This window comes from Microcaecilia unicolor, chromosome 7 (assembly GCF_901765095.1).
Source record: "Microcaecilia unicolor chromosome 7, aMicUni1.1, whole genome shotgun sequence".
Taxonomy (NCBI): domain Eukaryota; kingdom Metazoa; phylum Chordata; class Amphibia; order Gymnophiona; family Siphonopidae; genus Microcaecilia; species Microcaecilia unicolor.
This window is the reverse complement of record NC_044037.1, coordinates 24718396-24737163: the sequence shown is the minus strand read 5'-3', so window position 1 is coordinate 24737163 and position 18768 is coordinate 24718396. Positions and strand designations below refer to the sequence as shown.

The following is an 18768-nucleotide window of genomic DNA, read 5'->3' as shown; positions in this document are numbered from 1 at the left end:
GTCTGAATTTTGCACCAGCTCTCTGCTACACTAATGTACCTAAAAATAAAAAAGAAACTGTAAGAAACTGTTACAACCGTATGCTATATTGAAATTTTAAGTGCCTTGAGTACTTGCTTTAAAAATCAACAAAAGAAAACGAATTTCTCCTTCACCATGTGCTTTCAGCCAAATAAAAAAAACTGGTTGTGCCATTTAACAAGTGATAATATCTTGGTTCAGTTTTCTGAACACTCCTTGCGATTGGTGAATATGGCACGCTTTAGTATTTCTTCATTAAGATTCGGTAAGTGGACCCATAGGAGGGAGAACTCTGAAGGCGACTCAGATGTGGAACAGATCACTAGTCATAGAACATCTGGATAGTTTGATGACCTTTATATGTGGGCTGAAAGCATGGCTTTTCCAGCATTACATGTTTTTATTATTTTTTTAATTACATTTGTATCCCGCGCTTTCCCACTCATGGCAGGCTCAATGCGGCTTACATGGGACAATGGAGGGTTAAGTGACTTGCCCGGAGTCACAAGGAGCTGCCTGTGCCTGAAGTGGGAATCAAACTCAGTTCCTCAGTTCCCCAGGACCAAAGTCCACCACCCTAACCAGTAGGCCACTCCTCCACTGTTGCTACTATTTGAGATTCCACTAGCAACATTCCATGTAGAAGTCGGCCCTTGCAGATCACCAATGTGGCCGCGCAGGCTTCTACATGGAATGTTGCTAGTGGAATAGCAACATTCCATGTAGAATCTCCAATAGTAGCAACATTCCATGTAGAATCTCCAATAGTATCTATTTTATTTTTGTTACATTTGTATCATGCGCTTTCCCACTCATGGCAGGCTCAATGCGGTTTACATGGGACAATGGAGGGTTAAGTGACTTGCCCAGAGTCACAAGGAGCTGCCTGTGCCTGAAGTGGGAATCAAACTCAGTTCCTCAGGACCAAAGTCCACCACCCTAACCAGTAGGTCACTCCTCCACTGTTGCTACTATTTGAGATTCCACTAGCAACATTCCATGTAGAAGTCGGCCCTTGCAGATCACCAATGTGGCCGCGCAGGCTTCTACATGGAATGTTGCTAGTGGAATAGCAACATTCCATGTAGAATCTCCAATAGTAGCAACATTCCATGTAGAATCTCCAATAGTATCTATTTTATTTTTGTTACATTTGTACCCTGCGCTTTCCCACTCATGGCAGGCTCAATGCGGCTTACATGGGGCATTGGAGGGTTAAGTGACTTGCCCAGAGTCACAAGGAGCTGCCTGTGCCTGAAGTGGAGGAGTGGCCTAGTGGTTAGGGTGGTGGACTTTGGTCCTGAGGCACAGGCAACTCCTTGTGACTCTGGGCAAGTCACTTAACCCTCCATTGCCTGCCGCATTGAGCCTGCCATGAGTGGGAAAGCGCGGGGTACAAATGTAACAAAACAAAAAAAAAGAACCCAGTTCCCCAGGACCAAAGTCCACCACTCTAACCACTAGGCCACTTCACATTTGTTGTGAATTAGAAGGTATGCCAGGCAGTTGATTGCTTAAGATTTTTGTCCAAATTAAGATTGTTTCATGTTTTTATTGTGACGCCTTTTGAGCTGTGTTGGGTAAGACACAAAGGGGTCATATTACTAAGCCCTCAGCTAGTGGTGGGGGTCATTTTGCTATATGCTGAGGCCATTTTTACTGCAGCGGGTAAAAAGTCTGAAAAAAAGACTTGGCCATGTGGTAAGATTGCGCTTACTGTGTGGCCATATGGGGGGGAGAGCATTTACCGCCACCCATTGAGGTGCACGCGTAACTGACCGTATTCTGTAAACTCAGGGGCTCTTTTAGTAAACCTTAGAGCGTCCTAGTTAATACCTATGGGCCACATCGCACTTAGCTTGCACTAATGTGCTTTAGTGCACGCTAAGCTTAAGTAAAAGGGCCTCTCAGCACATAAGTGCCTAACAAACCCCTGACCCAGCCATGCCCCTCCCATTTCAATGCCGCCTTTGCAGTTACATGCTATAGGGTCGCTAATCAATGCAATTTAACCATCCAGAAAAGGCTCCTGGCCAGTTTTATTGCCTGTTCAGGGCTTTACTGAAAGCTGAAAACTGGTTATTTTGGGAGGCGTTCTGGGGTGGAGTCTGCACTTTGCCGGTTAAGTGCCGATATCCAGCACTTAACTGGTCAGGTTAACCATATAAATAAGACCATCTATCTTTATGCAGTAACCCATAGCCGGTTACTCGGTTCCCCAAAATTTCCAGTTCCTGGAAATTCAATACCAGTGCTCAGATGTCAGGTTCAGAGCCCGCGGGGCCGGGCTCTGGAGCAAACGTGAGCCCTTGGGCTGCTGCCGAGGAGCGACAGCAGCAGGCAAAACCCACCCACTAACACTGGGTAAGCACACCGGCAGGGACTGCAGGCACTGCCCAGCAAACCGGAACACATGGACTGGAATCCCCCGGACTGGAGGACACCGGACTGGAACACACACCGGACCGGAACACACTGGACTGGAGCACACCAGACTGGAACACACACCGGACTGGAACACACTGGACTGGAGCACACTGGACTGGTCCGCACAGCTTCACCTGTGCTTAGCTACTAAGCCCCCCAGGAGTTGAGCTTCTGGGTTCGAGTAGCCGACAGGACTTACTGGATACCGGGTGACATAGGGACCAGGACTGGAAACAGAAGTGCTCCTAACCCTAAACTGATCTACGTGCTCCCAAGCCCTAAACCAGCAGGAGTGTTCCTAACAGTAAACTGACAAAAGGACTTCCTAAGCCCAATACTAAAACAGGAGCTCCTAATCCCTGCTCAAGAAAGGGACTTCCTAAGCCCTAAACTAACAGAGCAGGGAACTAAACACAAAGCTAACACAGGTGCTACTAAGCACCAAGCTACAAGCAGAGCTTTACACTAATAAGCTAAACACAGAACTAACCAGCTACCTAAGCACTGCTCTAGCAAGCTAGATGCAACTAACAAGGTGCTTCCTAAGCACTACTCTGGCAAGCAACCAGAAGAGCTCCTAGCACTAAAAGGGAAGACAGGGGAGCCACAAGGAAAAAGCAGTGAAGCTAACACATAAGCCAAAAGTGCTTCTAAAGCACCAAACACCAACAGCAAAGACTGCAATGCTCCCAATAGCACAAACACCAGAAGTACTTCTAACAGCAAACTCTGCAGTGTTCCTAACAACACCAAACCCTGAAGTACTTCTATCAGCAATAGAGCTTCCAAAGCCCTACACACAGCAATGCTTCCAAAACCAAGAGGGAAAAGCAGGGGAACCATAAGGGGAAAGCAGGAAAGCTAAACACACAGTCACCAGTGCACACTGCACTAACACTAACCTGGACCTTAGCAAAAGCAAGCAGGGAAACTAGACACAACGTCCGAAGTGCACACTGCACCACCCTACCTAAAGCAAACACCACTGTTGCAAAGGCCCTGAAGGAAACAAGACCAGGGTTGCCAGGTGGAAAATTTTTTTCCAGCCCGATGGAGCCCAAAAAACAGCCCAAAACCCGCCCAAACACAAACCCCGCCCCTGACACCCCCACCCCCGCGTCATCACCCCCGCCCCCGCCGTCATCAACCCCGCCCCCGCCGTCACCGGCCCCGCCTCCCACGTCACCGGCCCCGCCTCCCCGTCATCGCCCCCGCCTCCCACGTCATCGGCCCCGCCTCCCCGTCATCGGCCCCGCCTCCCCGTCATCGGCCCCGCCTCCCACGTCACTAACCCCACCCAAAAGTCATTAACCCCACCCAAAAACGTCACTAACCCCGCCCCCCCGCGGCCGAAAAAAACCGCCCTGAAGGCCAAAAACAGCCCAAAAAACCGCAACCCGCCGCGGGCAAAAATTTCCCGCGGCGGGTCGCGGAAAACCGCCCAATTGGGCGGTAAAACCGCCCACCTGGCAACACTGAACAAGACCACTTCCTTATCAAGGCCCTCCCTGATGATGTCACACTCCCTAGACCTAGGCAAAAGCACACTGACCCAGAGAGGCCCAACCCACACCAATGCAAAACCGTGAAACCCTTGAAGCCAGTACACCCAAAGAGAGTTAGAGCAACTCAGGCAACACACAGCTGTAGTAAAGTAAAACAATTAACCCCATGCTGCTGGAAGCTGCCAGCACAGAGAGACAGAGCCAGCTCAGAAAGGACAGAGAAAAGAAACAGAAGCCAGCTAAGAAGCTGACCCCCAGGAAAGAGGTAAGTTTGAGAGGGGTTCAGACCCCAATCATAACATCAGAAATGCTCCGGCAATGAATTTTTGGGATTAACGCCGGCAACAGTCAGCAAAACGCTGGTCACTGCCAGCTGAATATTGGGCCCTAAGTTTACAGAATAGAGCCTAAGTGCAGTTACGATTGTAACAGCAAATGGGTGTCAACTGGTGCCAATTAACACCACTTAAGGGTCATTATTGGCAGTTAAAGCCAATTGGCAGCCACTTAATTAAGTTAGGCGCTATTCTACTACTTGTGTGCTCAATTCGGAGCGCTAGTTCCAAAATTGTGCGTCCAAGTTTATTGAATTAGGTGGGGAATAGATAATTCTTCCAAACAGTTATAACTCTGACGTTGGACTGTTTGGGGGTAATTCTATAAAGTAGGGCACTAAGCAGGCATGTACATGCCCAGAATACTGGCATATAGTAGTCAGAGGTGTAGCTAGGCCTGCATCAGGAGTCTCTTGTGTTCAATAATTATATCCACTTGTACTATTTGTCGTGATAAGTGTGTCTAAATGGAAGCTTGATGCGCGCTATGCGCCAGAATAAAACAAAGCTGTGTCGAGTCTTGTTCACCCTCCAATAAACAGCTATTTTTATCTGGAATGTCTTCCACTGCTTGAGTCATCTTCGCTGTCTCGTCCCACACTGTTTACAATTGCGGAGATTTGTTTCTTCTGTTTCACATCGTTCAGTCTATCAAATGGCACATAAATTCAATGGCTCAAAGTCTGAAGGTGGGTGTACATATGGGAGGAGTCTGTGCCCTGCTCATGTTCCACCCAAAGCTTTACGCATAAATTATGGGATAGTATAATTTACATGCGCGATTTAGCAATTTAGGCACAAGCACTTATATCATCTTCAAGTGTTCACATCTAGAGCCCTCTTTACTAAACCGTGCTGTAGGCGCGCTAGTGTTTTTAGCCCGCGCTAATGCTAAAGACACCCATATATTGCTATGGGTGTCTTTAGCATTAGCGTGTGCTAAAAACGCTAGCTCACCTCAGTAATCAGGGCCCCTAAATTGTAGGTATGTATTTTTATTTATTTAATTTATATCCCACATTATTCCAATAGATCAGGTTCAATGTGGCTAACAACTTATTGTGATTACCAGTAGAAAAAGTGATGCAGGATAGTATATATTAAGTAGTAATAACAAAATAAATGAATAATTACAATACGCAATATGGAAACGAATGCCAGACACAAAAAGGTAACAATTTATAGTCATCCGTGTTTAATAACAATTAGAATTTCAAATTTTACCTGTTACACTATAAGAAGAGTTGGGGTTCTCTTTACTTTATAGAACAGGCCAGGGGCGTAGCTAGGTGGGGCCACGGGGGGGGGGGGGGCATGGGCCCCCACAGATTTAGCCCTGGCCCCCCTGCTTTCACCACCCCACCGCCGACCCTCCTCCGGCACATTCGACCCCCCCTCCCCCCTCCTCCCGATGCCGCCAAACCTCCCCAGCCACCGCCGTCAGGTACCTTTGTTGGCGGGGGTCCCCAACCCCCCCCCCAGCCGAAGTCTTCTTCAGCGCCGGTCTCCGGTGTGTTGCTGATCTGGATTCTGTTTCTGTGAGTCCTGATGTCCTGCACGTAGGAATGTGCAGGACGACAGGACTCACAGAAACAGAATCCAGATCAGCGACCGCGCTGGACTTGGAGACCGGCACTGAAGGGGACTTCGGCTGTGGGGGGGTTGCGGACCCTCACCAGCAAAGGTACCTGGTGGTGGCGGGGGAGAGTTGGCGGCGGCGGGAGGGGGGGGGGGGTCAAAGGGGACGGGGGAGGGGCAGCGCCGCCGAGGGGGATCAAAAGTGGCGAGGGGGTCGGTGGCGCTGGTGGGGGCTAAAATGTGCCTCCTCACCTCGGGCTCTGGACCCCCCTCCCACCGAAGTCTGGCTACACCCCTGGAACAGGCACTACATAGGCGCCCTCTAGTAAGCCAGTTCTATAAATACATGTTCACAGTATTCCGAATAGGTGTAAAGTTCATTAGAACAGCGGCATATATGTCTGCATATACATGTATATATGGCAAAATTCTGCCTAGGTGCTATTCTGTAAATATGAACATTTCTTCTTTTAGGTGGGCGTAGGGCATGGGAGGAGTCTGGGCTGCGTATGGGTGGCACTCCGCATATCACTGGAACTTAGGCACACCCACATGGTAGCTTGTTATAGGGCAGATATCAGTGTTTGTGCCTAATGTTTGGGCAAGCATTTTCACTGCTACACTATATTCTATACAGGAAAGTAGGCAGGTACCAGGTACTCAGTTACAGAATTACCCCATATCTAAATATGGGTGCACTGTTATAGAACTGAAGGTATGAGGTACGTATAACCCTATGATTTATTAAAGTACTTACCACTTTGCGGGTTTAGAATATGATGTTTATTTATGGACCAGCTTCCCAGGTTTGATGCATCCATCTCAAAACCCTGTATCGTTATACTTCTTTTCTCCCAGAGAATAAGGTCAGGGCAAAGCTCATATTCATATCCTACAGAAACTGTAAATAATGTATTTCTAAGATCTTCAATCAATAGGTTGTTCAACATATTATTTCATAACAGTGCTTACATCCTAACTAGATCAAGACAAAATACTGGCGGTTTCATTAGACTTAGCATTTAATACAGAATAGAATAACATTTCTTATTTGTAGTTTAGTAATAACCAGTTCTAAATGAGTAACACTATTAAGTCATCACAGGGTAGATACTTGAAAGACCTAGGTGCCCAGGTTTACTTTCTTCTTGGTGAGGTGTGCCAGTTATACTACGGTGAATTCTTACTGAATTGGTTTTTAGGCCTGACTCTGATACATGTTGGAGATACTTATGTGGTTTTTCCGAAGGATAAAATAAAACAGCCTAGGGTCTTTCAATGACACTATCAGCGGCATAATCGAAAGAGAAGGACACCCATCTTCTGACACAAATTGGGAGATGGGCGTCCTTCTCTCAGGATCACCCAAATCGGCTTAATCAAAAGCCGATTTTGGGCGTCCTTAACTGCTTTCCGTCGTGGGGACGACCAAAGTTCACGGGGGTGTGTTGGCAGAACCTTGTTCTTTCCTGCTAGGTAGGTGAGTCCTAATGTATTTGACATAGACAGATATCGGAGCAACAGGTACAGACTCCGAGGCCCTTTAATGTTTCTGCCTTAGGCCCAGATGCACAAAACCTAACGAGCCCACAACTTGCGTTTTAAACTGGTTCCAGCCAGTTTAAAACGCAAGTAGTTCACCCCGGGCATGCACTAAGGGCATTTTCCCTGCCACGGTAGCAGGCAACAAAAACGGAATGCAAATGATTGAAAAGCTATTATAATGAGCTGCACTACCGTTGCAGCCCATTATAATGAGATGCACTACCGTTTTTCCGATTCCCTTACCGTAGGAACCCTAACGATATGTATGACTTCTCGTTAGGGCTCCTGTGAGGGAATCGGAAAGGAAAAGGGCCCCCAAAAAAGATAAAAAAGAAAAAAAAAGCAGGGAGCGCATGTGAGGGGTGTTCTTTAAGGACGTACTCTCCCTGGGCTTCTGAGAGACGTCTTTTTTTTCGCATTTTTTTTAGCTCTGCCGGCGCTGGTGTTTTTTCCCCCCTTCTATTTTGTCTTCGCCGCCCCTCCACAGCAAAACTTTTATATTTTCCTGGTTGCTGGAGAATCGGGACGTCCCTTTAGATTAGGCTCCTCTTCCTGGTCTCTTCAGGCAATCAGAGCGCCTTTCGCTGACAACAGCCAGCTAAGCCCGCTTTGATTGGCTGAAGAGACCAGGAAGAGGAGCCTAATCTAAAGGGACGTCCCGATTCTCCGACTCAGGTACCGAAGGAATAGAGAATGCAAGTGAGCTACAACGAGTAGCTCATTTGCATTCCCTATCGTTGATGCATTCCCGTTCCCTACCGATTCGCTATGGAATCGGTAGGGAACGGGAATTACCGACGTCTTTAATGCATCTGGGCCTTAGTGTCATGCATATAGGCAATGCCACAGTCTCTAGAATTGGTGAAAATTTCTTCTGCACTGGTGTCAGTGCAGTTGGTGCGAATGAAAGAACCCAGCCAAGATAGTGGCTCTGTGTCTGAACAATCATTCTGACCAACTCCTTATTAAAGAGTGGCTATGCCAGCACTTTTTATCTGCTGATGTTACATTAATATCAAAGTGGATAAAAATCCTTTCTAGAATTGGGTCTGGAAGAGTGGGTGCAGAATCTGCCCTTGCTATTTTTTGTAGGTAGTTTTCCTCTGTAACATTAAGTGCATGCTTTTGGAAATCCACATCAGGTGCATGTTTTATAGCTGGAAATGGTTTAAAAATTGCTTTCCATTGCATCCAAGCCTTTCCTATTCTTTTTTGAATTTGCTTACTTTTTCCTTCCACCGCCTCCTCTGACATGTCATTCCATGCGTCTATTCCCTTGAAAGTTTATACCTCAATCTGCTTTAAACTTTTCAGTGATAAATATTTGCTTGTAGTGCATTCACTGAACCTTTAAGCTATGTGAATATCTCTGTCATATCCTCTCTCCCAGTCTTTTCTCCCCTCTCTAGTATATATAAATAATTCATAAGCTTTTGGTTCAGGACCTACACCATTTTGGTAGTCTATTGCCTGATTGTCACCCTTATATCTATATCCTTTTGAGAGCCTGGTTTTCAGAAGAGATATAGGTAGAGATGAAGTGGACAACATTTTGAGAATCACAGCATGCTTCCCATCCATGCCATCTGCTCTCCCTATCACTCCCTTAGAGATCCTATGTATTTGTCCCAAGCTCTCTCGAATTCAGATACTGTCTTCATCTCCACAACTTCCACTGGGAGGCCTTTTCACGAATTCACCACCCTTTCCATGTAGATAAGTATTTCCTCAGGTTACTTCTGAGTCGTCTATCCCCTTTCACCTTCATTCTATGCCCCCTCGTTCCAGAGCTTCCTTTCCGTTGAAAGTGACTTGCTGCCTTTGCATTAATGCCGCATAGATATTTAAGGGCATCTTTTACTAAGGCGTGCTCACATTTTTAGCTCACACTAAAATTGTGGGCGCGCTAAACGTTAGAGATGCCCATAGGAATGCATTGGTGTCTCTAACATTTAGCGCACCTACAATTTTAGCATGAGCCAAAAACATGAACGCGCTTTAGTAAAAGACCCCCTAAATTTTATCCGTTCTGTGGATAAAACTCTCTTGTCTGTCCCCTTCTCCTCTACTGCTAATTTCAGACTCCGTTCCTTTTATCTCGCTGCACATCACACCTGGAATAGACTTCCCGAGCCTGTAGGTCTAGCTCCGTCTTTGGCCGTTTTCAAATCCAGGCTAAAAGCCCACCTCTTTAACGCTGCTTTTGACTCCTAACCACTACTCACTTGCTCTGTACCCCTTTTATCCCCACCTCTTTAATTCCCCTTACCTCTTAGTTGTTCTGTCTGTTTGTCTGTCCTATTTAGATTGTGAGCTCTTTGAGCAGGGACTGTCTTTTCATGTATGGTGTACAGCGCTGCATATGCCTTGTAGCGCTATAGAAGTGATAAGTAATAGTAGTAAATGCCTCTATCATATCTCCCCTCTTCCACCTTTCTTCCAAAATATATAGATTGAGATCTTTAAGTCTGTCCCCCTACGCTTTATGAGGAAGACCACCGACCATTATGAGTCTGTTGAGACATATATGTTTTATATTAATGCTCTAGGGCCAAGGACAGCATGGCAGAATAAGTAGGGAAAGAGGCAGGACTTCTTTGCTACTTCCTTCAACTACTAGAGAACATCAGAGGGCTTCTTCTGGAGTCTTAAGGAGGTCGACATTGCTTGGAGGGCCTTCCTTTTGTGTCCCGAGGATAGGAAGTAGGCAGGTACAGGAATATTGTGCCCAACAAAGGACAACCCAACAAGGGAAGGGAGCTACAATTAGGGGTGTTAGCACTAACTTCTCTTATTTTTAAAGAACTATGCCCAATTGCATGCAGTACAACTCATTCATATTGTTGCTGTGCTAGTCCCTGTTAACTCTGTTCTAACATGGACTAATTTTCAAGTGTGTTAAGGCTAATATTGTACTAATGTGCGTTAAACAAAACATTAATTTGACAATAGCTCTAATGGCCCTATAATCTAGTTAGGTTGAGCTACAAGATACTTCATCTTAATTTCCACTTTAACAGCTCTAATTGCCATCTCATAAAATATTCACTGTTGACAAAGGTATAAGTATACATATGCCACACATTTTAGCAAATTAAAAACTGCAATATTAGACATGTATTTATCAAAGATGTCAAAATAAACTCCTCACGTTCCTCAACAAAATGCCAAGAGGCATACATATTAATTGAAACTGTTACACCTGTTCTTAAATTAACAACCATTACGTCCAAAATACAAATATCAAGTACCCAATTTATGAACATATGCTGATAACTGACGTATTTGAAGTAAACTCTTTTCTGATACCTTTGCGAGTTAGTACATTGTTAGAAAAGTAAACCCCCAAAACATCTATAATGTGGTGGTTGAAAGAGGAAAAAAAAAAAAAAAATTGGGAGTGATTCAAAGTTGTAGTCCAATTCATAGTTGTGTTATCAAAACTGGGAATGCTTTCGACAAACCAGAGCAAGACCTAAGTATTGAACACATTAAAAATTAACATAAAAGAAACTAAACCCCCTCCTTAGAACACAAAACAATTGCACAAATAAACTATTTTGGAAACTCACCATCCCTAATAAACAGATGTCTAAGAACAAGGTTAATCTGCATATCTTATTTACTCTGTAAACCAAATCAATCTGTGCCCCTCATCTTCCAAATTAAGGGGTCCTTTTACAAAAGTGCGGTAGGGTTAGCACATTTTTGGATCATCTGTCTTGTCCCCACATGGGGCCTATTTGCAAAAGTAGTATACTTTTGCACATGGTCTACTACATATGGAAGTTTCCTGACGTTCAGAGTTAACAAGGCTCTGTGATACAACAGCATGCAAAACAGTTCATTAACTTATAGTTTAGTGAAAACCTACACACAGAGATGTCTTCATGGATGAGTTTTGCAAGAACGAAAACCTGGGAGGTCAAGTTTGCAGGCAAGTTTTCTACCTAGTTCACTTGCACTTCTCATGGGTTAATGGCTTGTCCTCTGAGGTCCCTGTTTACTAAGCCGCGCTGTAGGTGCATCAACTTTTTAGCGTACACTCAAAATTAGCACGCGCTAACACTAAAAATACATACGTGTAAAAGCTACACACATCTTTCTTAAAATGGCTTCCTTAGGATCCAAAGTTAGGTGCCTAGTAGCCTCCTAAGCTGCCCACTTTTTTGAGATCCTAAATTTAGGAACTCGGTCCTAGTCAGCTTCCAAAAGGAGCAATTTGGGCTCTTAGAAGTAATTCTATGCAGTTGATGGTAACATTTATGTGCCAATTACATGTATAAACATTTAGAATAATGGCATATCTGTGCATATTCGCTTCTAAATGCCAAAATTCCACCTAAGCGCTGTTCTGTAAATATGTGCAGATCTTACCAAGTGTATATTTTACAGGTGTTGAATGGATGGAACTTAGGTGCGGCTCACACTTAAAACACGTAACTTATAGAATGCTATAAATACTTGTTCATCTCTAGCAATTAGGGGTGACCACTTACATCCAGGGGCATAGCCAGACTTCGGCGGGAGGGGGGTCCAGAGCCCAAGGTGAGGGGACACATTTTAACCCCCCTGGCACCGCCACCGCCACCAACTTTGACCCCCCCCCCCGCCGCCAACCCTCTCGACCCCCCCTCCCACCGCCAACCCTCCCCTGCCGCTGCCTACCTTTGCTTGTGGGGGATCCCAACCCCCGCCAGCCGAGGTCCTCTTCTTCCGGCGCAAGGATTTGTTCTGTTTCTGTGAGTTTGGTGGGACCTTTTACTAAGGCGCACTTAAAAATGGTCTGCGCTGGTGTAGACGCGTGTTTTGGATGCGTGCAGGACCATTTTTCAGTGCCTTTTTTTTGTGTGTCCAAAAATGGACGCGTGGCAAAATTAAAACCAGCACGTGTCCATTTTTGGCCTGAGACCTTACCGTCACCCATTGACTTGGCGGACGCGCTAACCGGGGCTGTAAGTGTTAGAATACGTACACTGGCGCTTACCCTCGGGTAGACGCCATGCAGTAGAAAATAGAAAATATTTTCTACTGAGTATTTTGTACGCACGCGGTAGCCGGGCGGTAGTTCCAATTTGACATGCATTGGATGCGCGTAGGTGCCTTCGCGCCTTAGTAAAAGGACCCCTTACTTTCCTTTATGGAATGGGCACCTAATATTACAGGTGCACTTTTATAGAATTACCCCCTTAACTCCCAGAGTTAGGTTCCTAAGCCCACTGAAAACTGATCTAAGAGAAAAATAAAACATCAGAAATCATTTCAATGAAGATTAATACAAATGAAACGAAACAAAACAAAACAAAAGATTCTAGAAAAGTACTCTAACAAAAAAACAAGTCATCTTTTCAATGAATGAATTTAAACATACCCAGTGCTTCAGTCAGACCAGACACTTTTTGTCCATAAATGTCTGTCTTGTTCCAGGAAAAGGCGTACACCAAGTTAGCAGCAGCAGGAAACCATTTCTGCACCAGCCTCCCCTCCACCACTATATTGAGATGCACTTTTATTAAGCCTGAAGGTATGGTTGAGTAGGTCAGGATGATGTGCAGCGAGGTTTTATATCCAGGGGTTCGACTGCTCAGGTAACTGAGTTTCACAAAGCTTCCTGGTATTGGGATGTTTTCCTCTACAACCTTGTTAAAAAAAAAAAAAGAGAGAGCTGTTCAAACTCTTGACTGCATTCTATGAAAAAGAAGGTCAAGTTGTATATTGTGGTTTGGGTTGAGTGATTGCTTTTCTTATTTTTTTCGCTCAGCAGTTTCCTTCGGCTCTTTTGGTTTCCAACTGAATCGGAATCAGGTTGAGATCTGATGTGGTAAACACCTTCATTTACAAGAGCTTGGGGATTGTTTGCTATTTTATATCTCATCCTAGCTTACTTTAGCCCAGTCACTACAGCAATACTAAACTACTATAATACTTTTATTGAAAGGAGCTATAACAAGTATATAAATCAAATCCTTGGCTACAGGTGGCTGGTGTTAAGGGTGTGCAATTGCAATCAGGCCACTATTCCACTATTCCAGAGCTGCCCCCCCCCCCCAAAACCTGAAGGATTCATAGCCTATTGGCACGCTTTGGGTCCCCTCCTGAAATTTTGCCCTGGATCCCAGCACATGTAACACCAGCACTGGCTGGGGGGCAAGTACCAGGACCCCTTCAACAAAGAATCCTAAGTACGGCCACTGGGTGTTGCTGTCATGCAAGGATTATGCCTTCCCTCTCCGTCAGGGGACATCAGTGTTGCCATCTACTGGAAGGTGGAAAAAATGACCCAAGAATTGAACTCAGCACCTCCACAACGCAAAACACAGCAATATCACAGGGCCAGCTGCCTGCTCAAGTATCTATATTTCTTAACAGTATGATATTAGTACTGTTTAAAAGCTGGGTCACTGGTAAAATATTTGGTGCTTACTGTCCTGTTTGCTGTGCACAGGTGTTCATGTCATAAAAACAACCATTGCAAATTTCATGCCAGCTGGTGTTCTCAGAAGAGAGAGACCACTGATTAAGAGGACCTTTTATAAAGGCGTGGTAGGCTCTACACGCGTGCAGCACATGCCAAAATGAGACTACCACCAGGCTACTGTGCCCCCCCCCCCAAGGCAGTAATTTCAGATTTGGTGTGCGCCCATACTGCTGGGACAAATAATATTTTTCATTTCCTACCGCCTGTGGCGTTTCCAGCATTAATCAGTATTTGGCGTGTGTAGCGCTTGAGCCCTTACTGCTAGATCAACGGGTGGCGTTAAGGGCTCAGGTCGTAAACAGGCGCATGCTGGTTTCAGTTTTATTGCAGACCCTTTTCTTTGCGCCTTGAAAAAAAGCCCGTTTTCCTAGTTGCGGTTAAATCTGGCCTGGCATACGCCAAAAACATGCGCCCACACTACTGCAGGCAACTTTTTGCCGTGGCTTAGTAAAAGGACCCCTAAAAGTTTAAACTGACAAAATACAAGGAAACTGGGATAGGTGAAGGGGAACTGCTGGAGTTGTGTGCAAGGGTACAATGCTATGGGATGTACTGGGCATGGGCGTAGTTTGTTTCCTTTGGTGGCTTGGCACATTGGCATATTCATTTGCATATATGCATCTCATACATATTCATTATGGTTAGTCAAAAAACAAACAAACAACTAACACACACATGCACCAGACTAAAATGTAAGTGTCAATGTCAATGTGTTGTTTATATACTGCCATATCCCTATACAGGTTCACCACGGTTTACAACTGCGGGGCCACCGAGGGTATCGTGCTTACTTTACTGACGCTGCCTAAACGAGGGCAGCGGTGCAGGGAGCGGGAAGTGGGAAGGAAGAGAATAGTACCAGATTCCACGAGGACCGAGGTTGATAGGCTGGACAGACAGCTTGTTTGGGGAGGCAATGCCCCCCCAAAACTACACCCATGGTAGTGGGTGAGGAAGAAAGTTTATTCTTATGTTTATTGAAACTTGATATACCGCCCAATCTAAATAGGTCCAAGCAGCTTACAGACAATAAATTTAAAACAAATTACAGGGGAAGTAACTTCATCTTCTGATAGAATAGCACACTTCTTTTTTTTTTAATATATTTTTTTATTTTTATCATAACAGTTCTAACATACAGTGGGGGAAATAAGTATTTGATCCCTTGCTGATTTTGTAAGTTTGCCCACTGACAAAGACATGAGCAGCCCATAATTGAAGGGTAGGTTATTGGTAACAGTGAGAGATAGCACATCACAAATTAAATCCGGAAAATCACATTGTGGAAAGTATATGAATTTATTTGCATTCTGCAGAGGGAAATAAGTATTTGATCCCCCACCAACCAGTAAGAGATCTGGCCCCTACAGACCAGGTAGATGCTCCAAATCAACTCGTTACCTGCATGACGGCAATGGTCACCTGTATGAAAGACACCTGTCCACAGACTCAGTGAATCAGTCAGACTCTAACCTCTACAAAATGGCCAAGAGCAAGGAGCTGTCTAAGGATGTCAGGGACAAGATCATATACCTGCACAAGGCTGGAATGGGCTACAAAACCATCAGTAAGACGCTGGGCGAGAAGGAGACAACTGTTGGTGCCATAGTAAGAAAATGGAAGAAGTACAAAATGACTGTCAATTGACAAAGATCTGGGGCTCCACGCAAAATCTCACCTCGTGGGGTATCCTTGATCATGAGGAAGGTTAGAAATCAGCCTACAACTACAAGGGGGGAACTTGTCAATGATCTCAAGGCAGCTGGGACCACTGTCACCACGAAAACCATTGGTAACACATTACGACATAACGGATTGCAATCCTGCAGTGCCCGCAAGGTCCCCCTGCTCCGGAAGGCACATGTGACGGCCCGTCTGAAGTTTGCCAGTGAACACCTGGATGATGCCGAGAGTGATTGGGAGAAGGTGCTGTGGTCAGATGAGACAAAAATTGAGCTCTTTGGCATGAACTCAACTCGCCGTGTTTGGAGGAAGAGAAATGCTGCCTATGACCCAAAGAACACCGTCCCCACTGTCAAGCATGGAGGTGGAAATGTTATGTTTTGGGGGTGTTTCTCTGCTAAGGGCACAGGACTACTTCACCGCATCAATGGGAGAATGGATGGGGCCATGTACCGTACAATTCTGAGTGACAACCTCCTTCCCTCCGCCAGGGCCTTAAAAATGGGTCGTGGCTGGGTCTTCCAGCACGACAATGACCCAAAACATACAGCCAAGGCAACAAAGGAGTGGCTCAGGAAGAAGCACATTAGGGTCATGGAGTGGCCTAGCCAGTCACCAGACCTTAATCCCATTGAAAACTTATGGAGGGAGCTGAAGCTGCGAGTTGCCAAGCGACAGCCCAGAACTCTTAATGATTTAGAGATGATCTGCAAAGAGGAGTGGACCAAAATTCCTCCTGACATGTGTGCAAACCTCATCATCAACTACAGAAGAAGTCTGACCGCTGTGCTTGCCAACAAGGGTTTTGCCACCAAGTATTAGGTCTTGTTTGCCAGAGGGATTAAATACTTATTTCCCTCTGCAGAATGCAAATAAATTCATATACTTTCCACAATGTGATTTTCCGGATTTAATTTGTGATGTGCTATCTCTCACTGTTACCAATAACCTACCCTTCAATTATGGGCTGCTCATGTCTTTGTCAGTGGGCAAACTTACAAAATCAGCAAGGGATCAAATACTTATTTCCCCCACTGTATAAAACATACACCAACAACTAAATACACATTCTTGTATGTTTTACAACCACCATCTCTGATCCACAGTCTGTACCATTATCCACAACAGAACTTATCCCATCCGACCTTACCCCCCCTCCCTCCCCTTTCCTCTTCAGCCATGGAGTCATATTAAATTTTGTTTTACAGTTTCATATACCTGCCATATTTTTTGATGGATATGCATCCGGCCTTTTCTCAAGGCCGTCAATTTCGACATCAAGTGTAAATATTCTACTCTATTCAACACTTCCTTACTGCTGGGTGTTGCTACTTGTTTCCAAGCTTTCGCCAGTGCCATTTTTGCAGCTACCCAGAAGTGTATTGCTAACTTATGACTATATTTCTTGCTTTTCCGGGGCCTTGAATGCAATAAGCATATTTCTGCTTGACATGGGTAGTCCACCTGCACTACTTTCTTCTCCAGTTCTATTATCTGTGACCAGGACACCTTTACCTTTGAGCACTCCCACCATATATGAAGAAATGTTCCACGGCCACCACATTCCCTCCAGCAATCTGCGGGAACCTGGGGATAAATTTTGTGTAATCTCTCCGGTGTGTAATACCACCAATATAGTATTTTGTAACCATTTTCTACTAGGGCTTGGGCGATGGAGGGTTTCAGCATATATCTATAACTACAAGTCCACCACTCCGGGGTGAATCTAGTCTGTAATGCTTCCTCCCATCTCTCGGTGTAGTACTCCTGCGGGGTCAAGAGGAGCAGCAAAGCTCTATAAAGCCGAGTAACGCTGCCTCTTCCTCCTCCCCCTCTCAGCGCCCTTTCAAGCCTGGTTTCAGCAAGTTCTAACTCTTCCCTCTCCCTTCTCAGGATATAATTTCTCAAGCAGTGGTAGTACACTAAATCTCTATTTTCCAGACCATATTCTTCTTGTAATTCTCTAAAATCTTTTATCTCCCCCTGAGCCCATAGCTGATCGAGTTTATATAAGCCTTTAAACGCCCGTTGTTGGTATATCCTTTCTGTCCCCCCTAGAGGGAAGCCCGGCGCTCATCTGATCGCCATATGAAGGAAATATTTCCTTTCTGGGAAGACCTTTTTACGTATTAGTAACCATGTATGAAGCAAATGACCTATCCCCCTGGGCACCCGCTTTATTATAGCCTGTATTTCTTTCTCTGATGTCCACAGGTTATCCCCCAAGAAGCGTGTTCCTAGCCACGCCCTTTCCCAGTGTAACCACTTCTTAGTAATGTTGGGGTCCCAATCCGCCAATATGTGTAACTGGGCTGCCTGGTAGTACAGTTCAAAATTGGGAACTCCCATCCCTCCCTGAACCGGCCTTTGAAACATCATTGGTCTGCGAACCCTAGGTGGCCGTTTGTTCCAGATGTACACAAACAGTTTTCTGTTCAATTTCTGGAAGAATGTTCTAGGGATTGGTATCGGCAGTGCCATAAATAGGTATAGGAGTTTGGGCAATAACATCATCTTGATTGCGTGAATTCTTCCCATCCATGAAACTGTTAGACCTTCCCACCTATCCAATTCCATGAATAGCTCTTTTGCTTTTTGAGGGTAATTCGCTTGGAATAGCTGGTCGGGAGAATAGCACACTTCTCAAGCACACAACAGACAACAACCAACAACCATGTGGAGCTGTGCTGGGAATGTATAGAACTACAGCAGAAGTCATAAGATAAGAACATAAGAGTAGCCATACTGGGTCCAGACCAGTGGTCCATCTAACCCAGCATCCTGCTTCCAACAGTGGCCAAGCCAGCTCACAAGTACCTGACAGAAACTCAAATAGTGGCAACATGTCTCTTCCTATTGAACGGTGCGATGCATTAACCAAAGGAAAAAAAAAAAGAAAACTGGAGTCTAAAATCAAGAATTCTGGGACAACCCTGCATTAAGAAAGAGAACACTGCCTTTGTTTGAAACCTGGCACTGAAGGTTTGCAGACCTCACTTGGAATGGATTCAGTGACCGGCTTGGAAGGCACCTATTGCCAGTGGGAGGAGAGGTCCAGTCTGTCAGGACACAGTTCTTATTCTTAATTGTTTCATCTTCTGGTTTTTGCCATGTAGCTGACTGGTCCTGAAAGGACAAATTTTGATTTGCCATTATGTCAGTACACTCTGGTATAGCCAGTCATTTGGGACTATTT

At 45.2% G+C, this 18768-nt stretch overlaps 1 protein-coding gene across 1 annotated transcript in view; it reads right to left on the bottom strand.

The window, feature by feature from the left end:
• The window catches only part of TENM1 (teneurin transmembrane protein 1), a 696753-nt gene that overhangs the window by 239810 nt on the left and 438175 nt on the right, over window positions 1-18768 (bottom strand). The window contains exons 16-17 of the mRNA XM_030210273.1: window positions 12783-13050; window positions 6624-6767 (exon numbers count right to left, since the gene is read on the bottom strand). Of these exons, the coding sequence (XP_030066133.1) occupies window positions 6624-6767; window positions 12783-13050 (412 nt within the window). The remainder of the gene's footprint in view (window positions 1-6623; window positions 6768-12782; window positions 13051-18768) is intronic.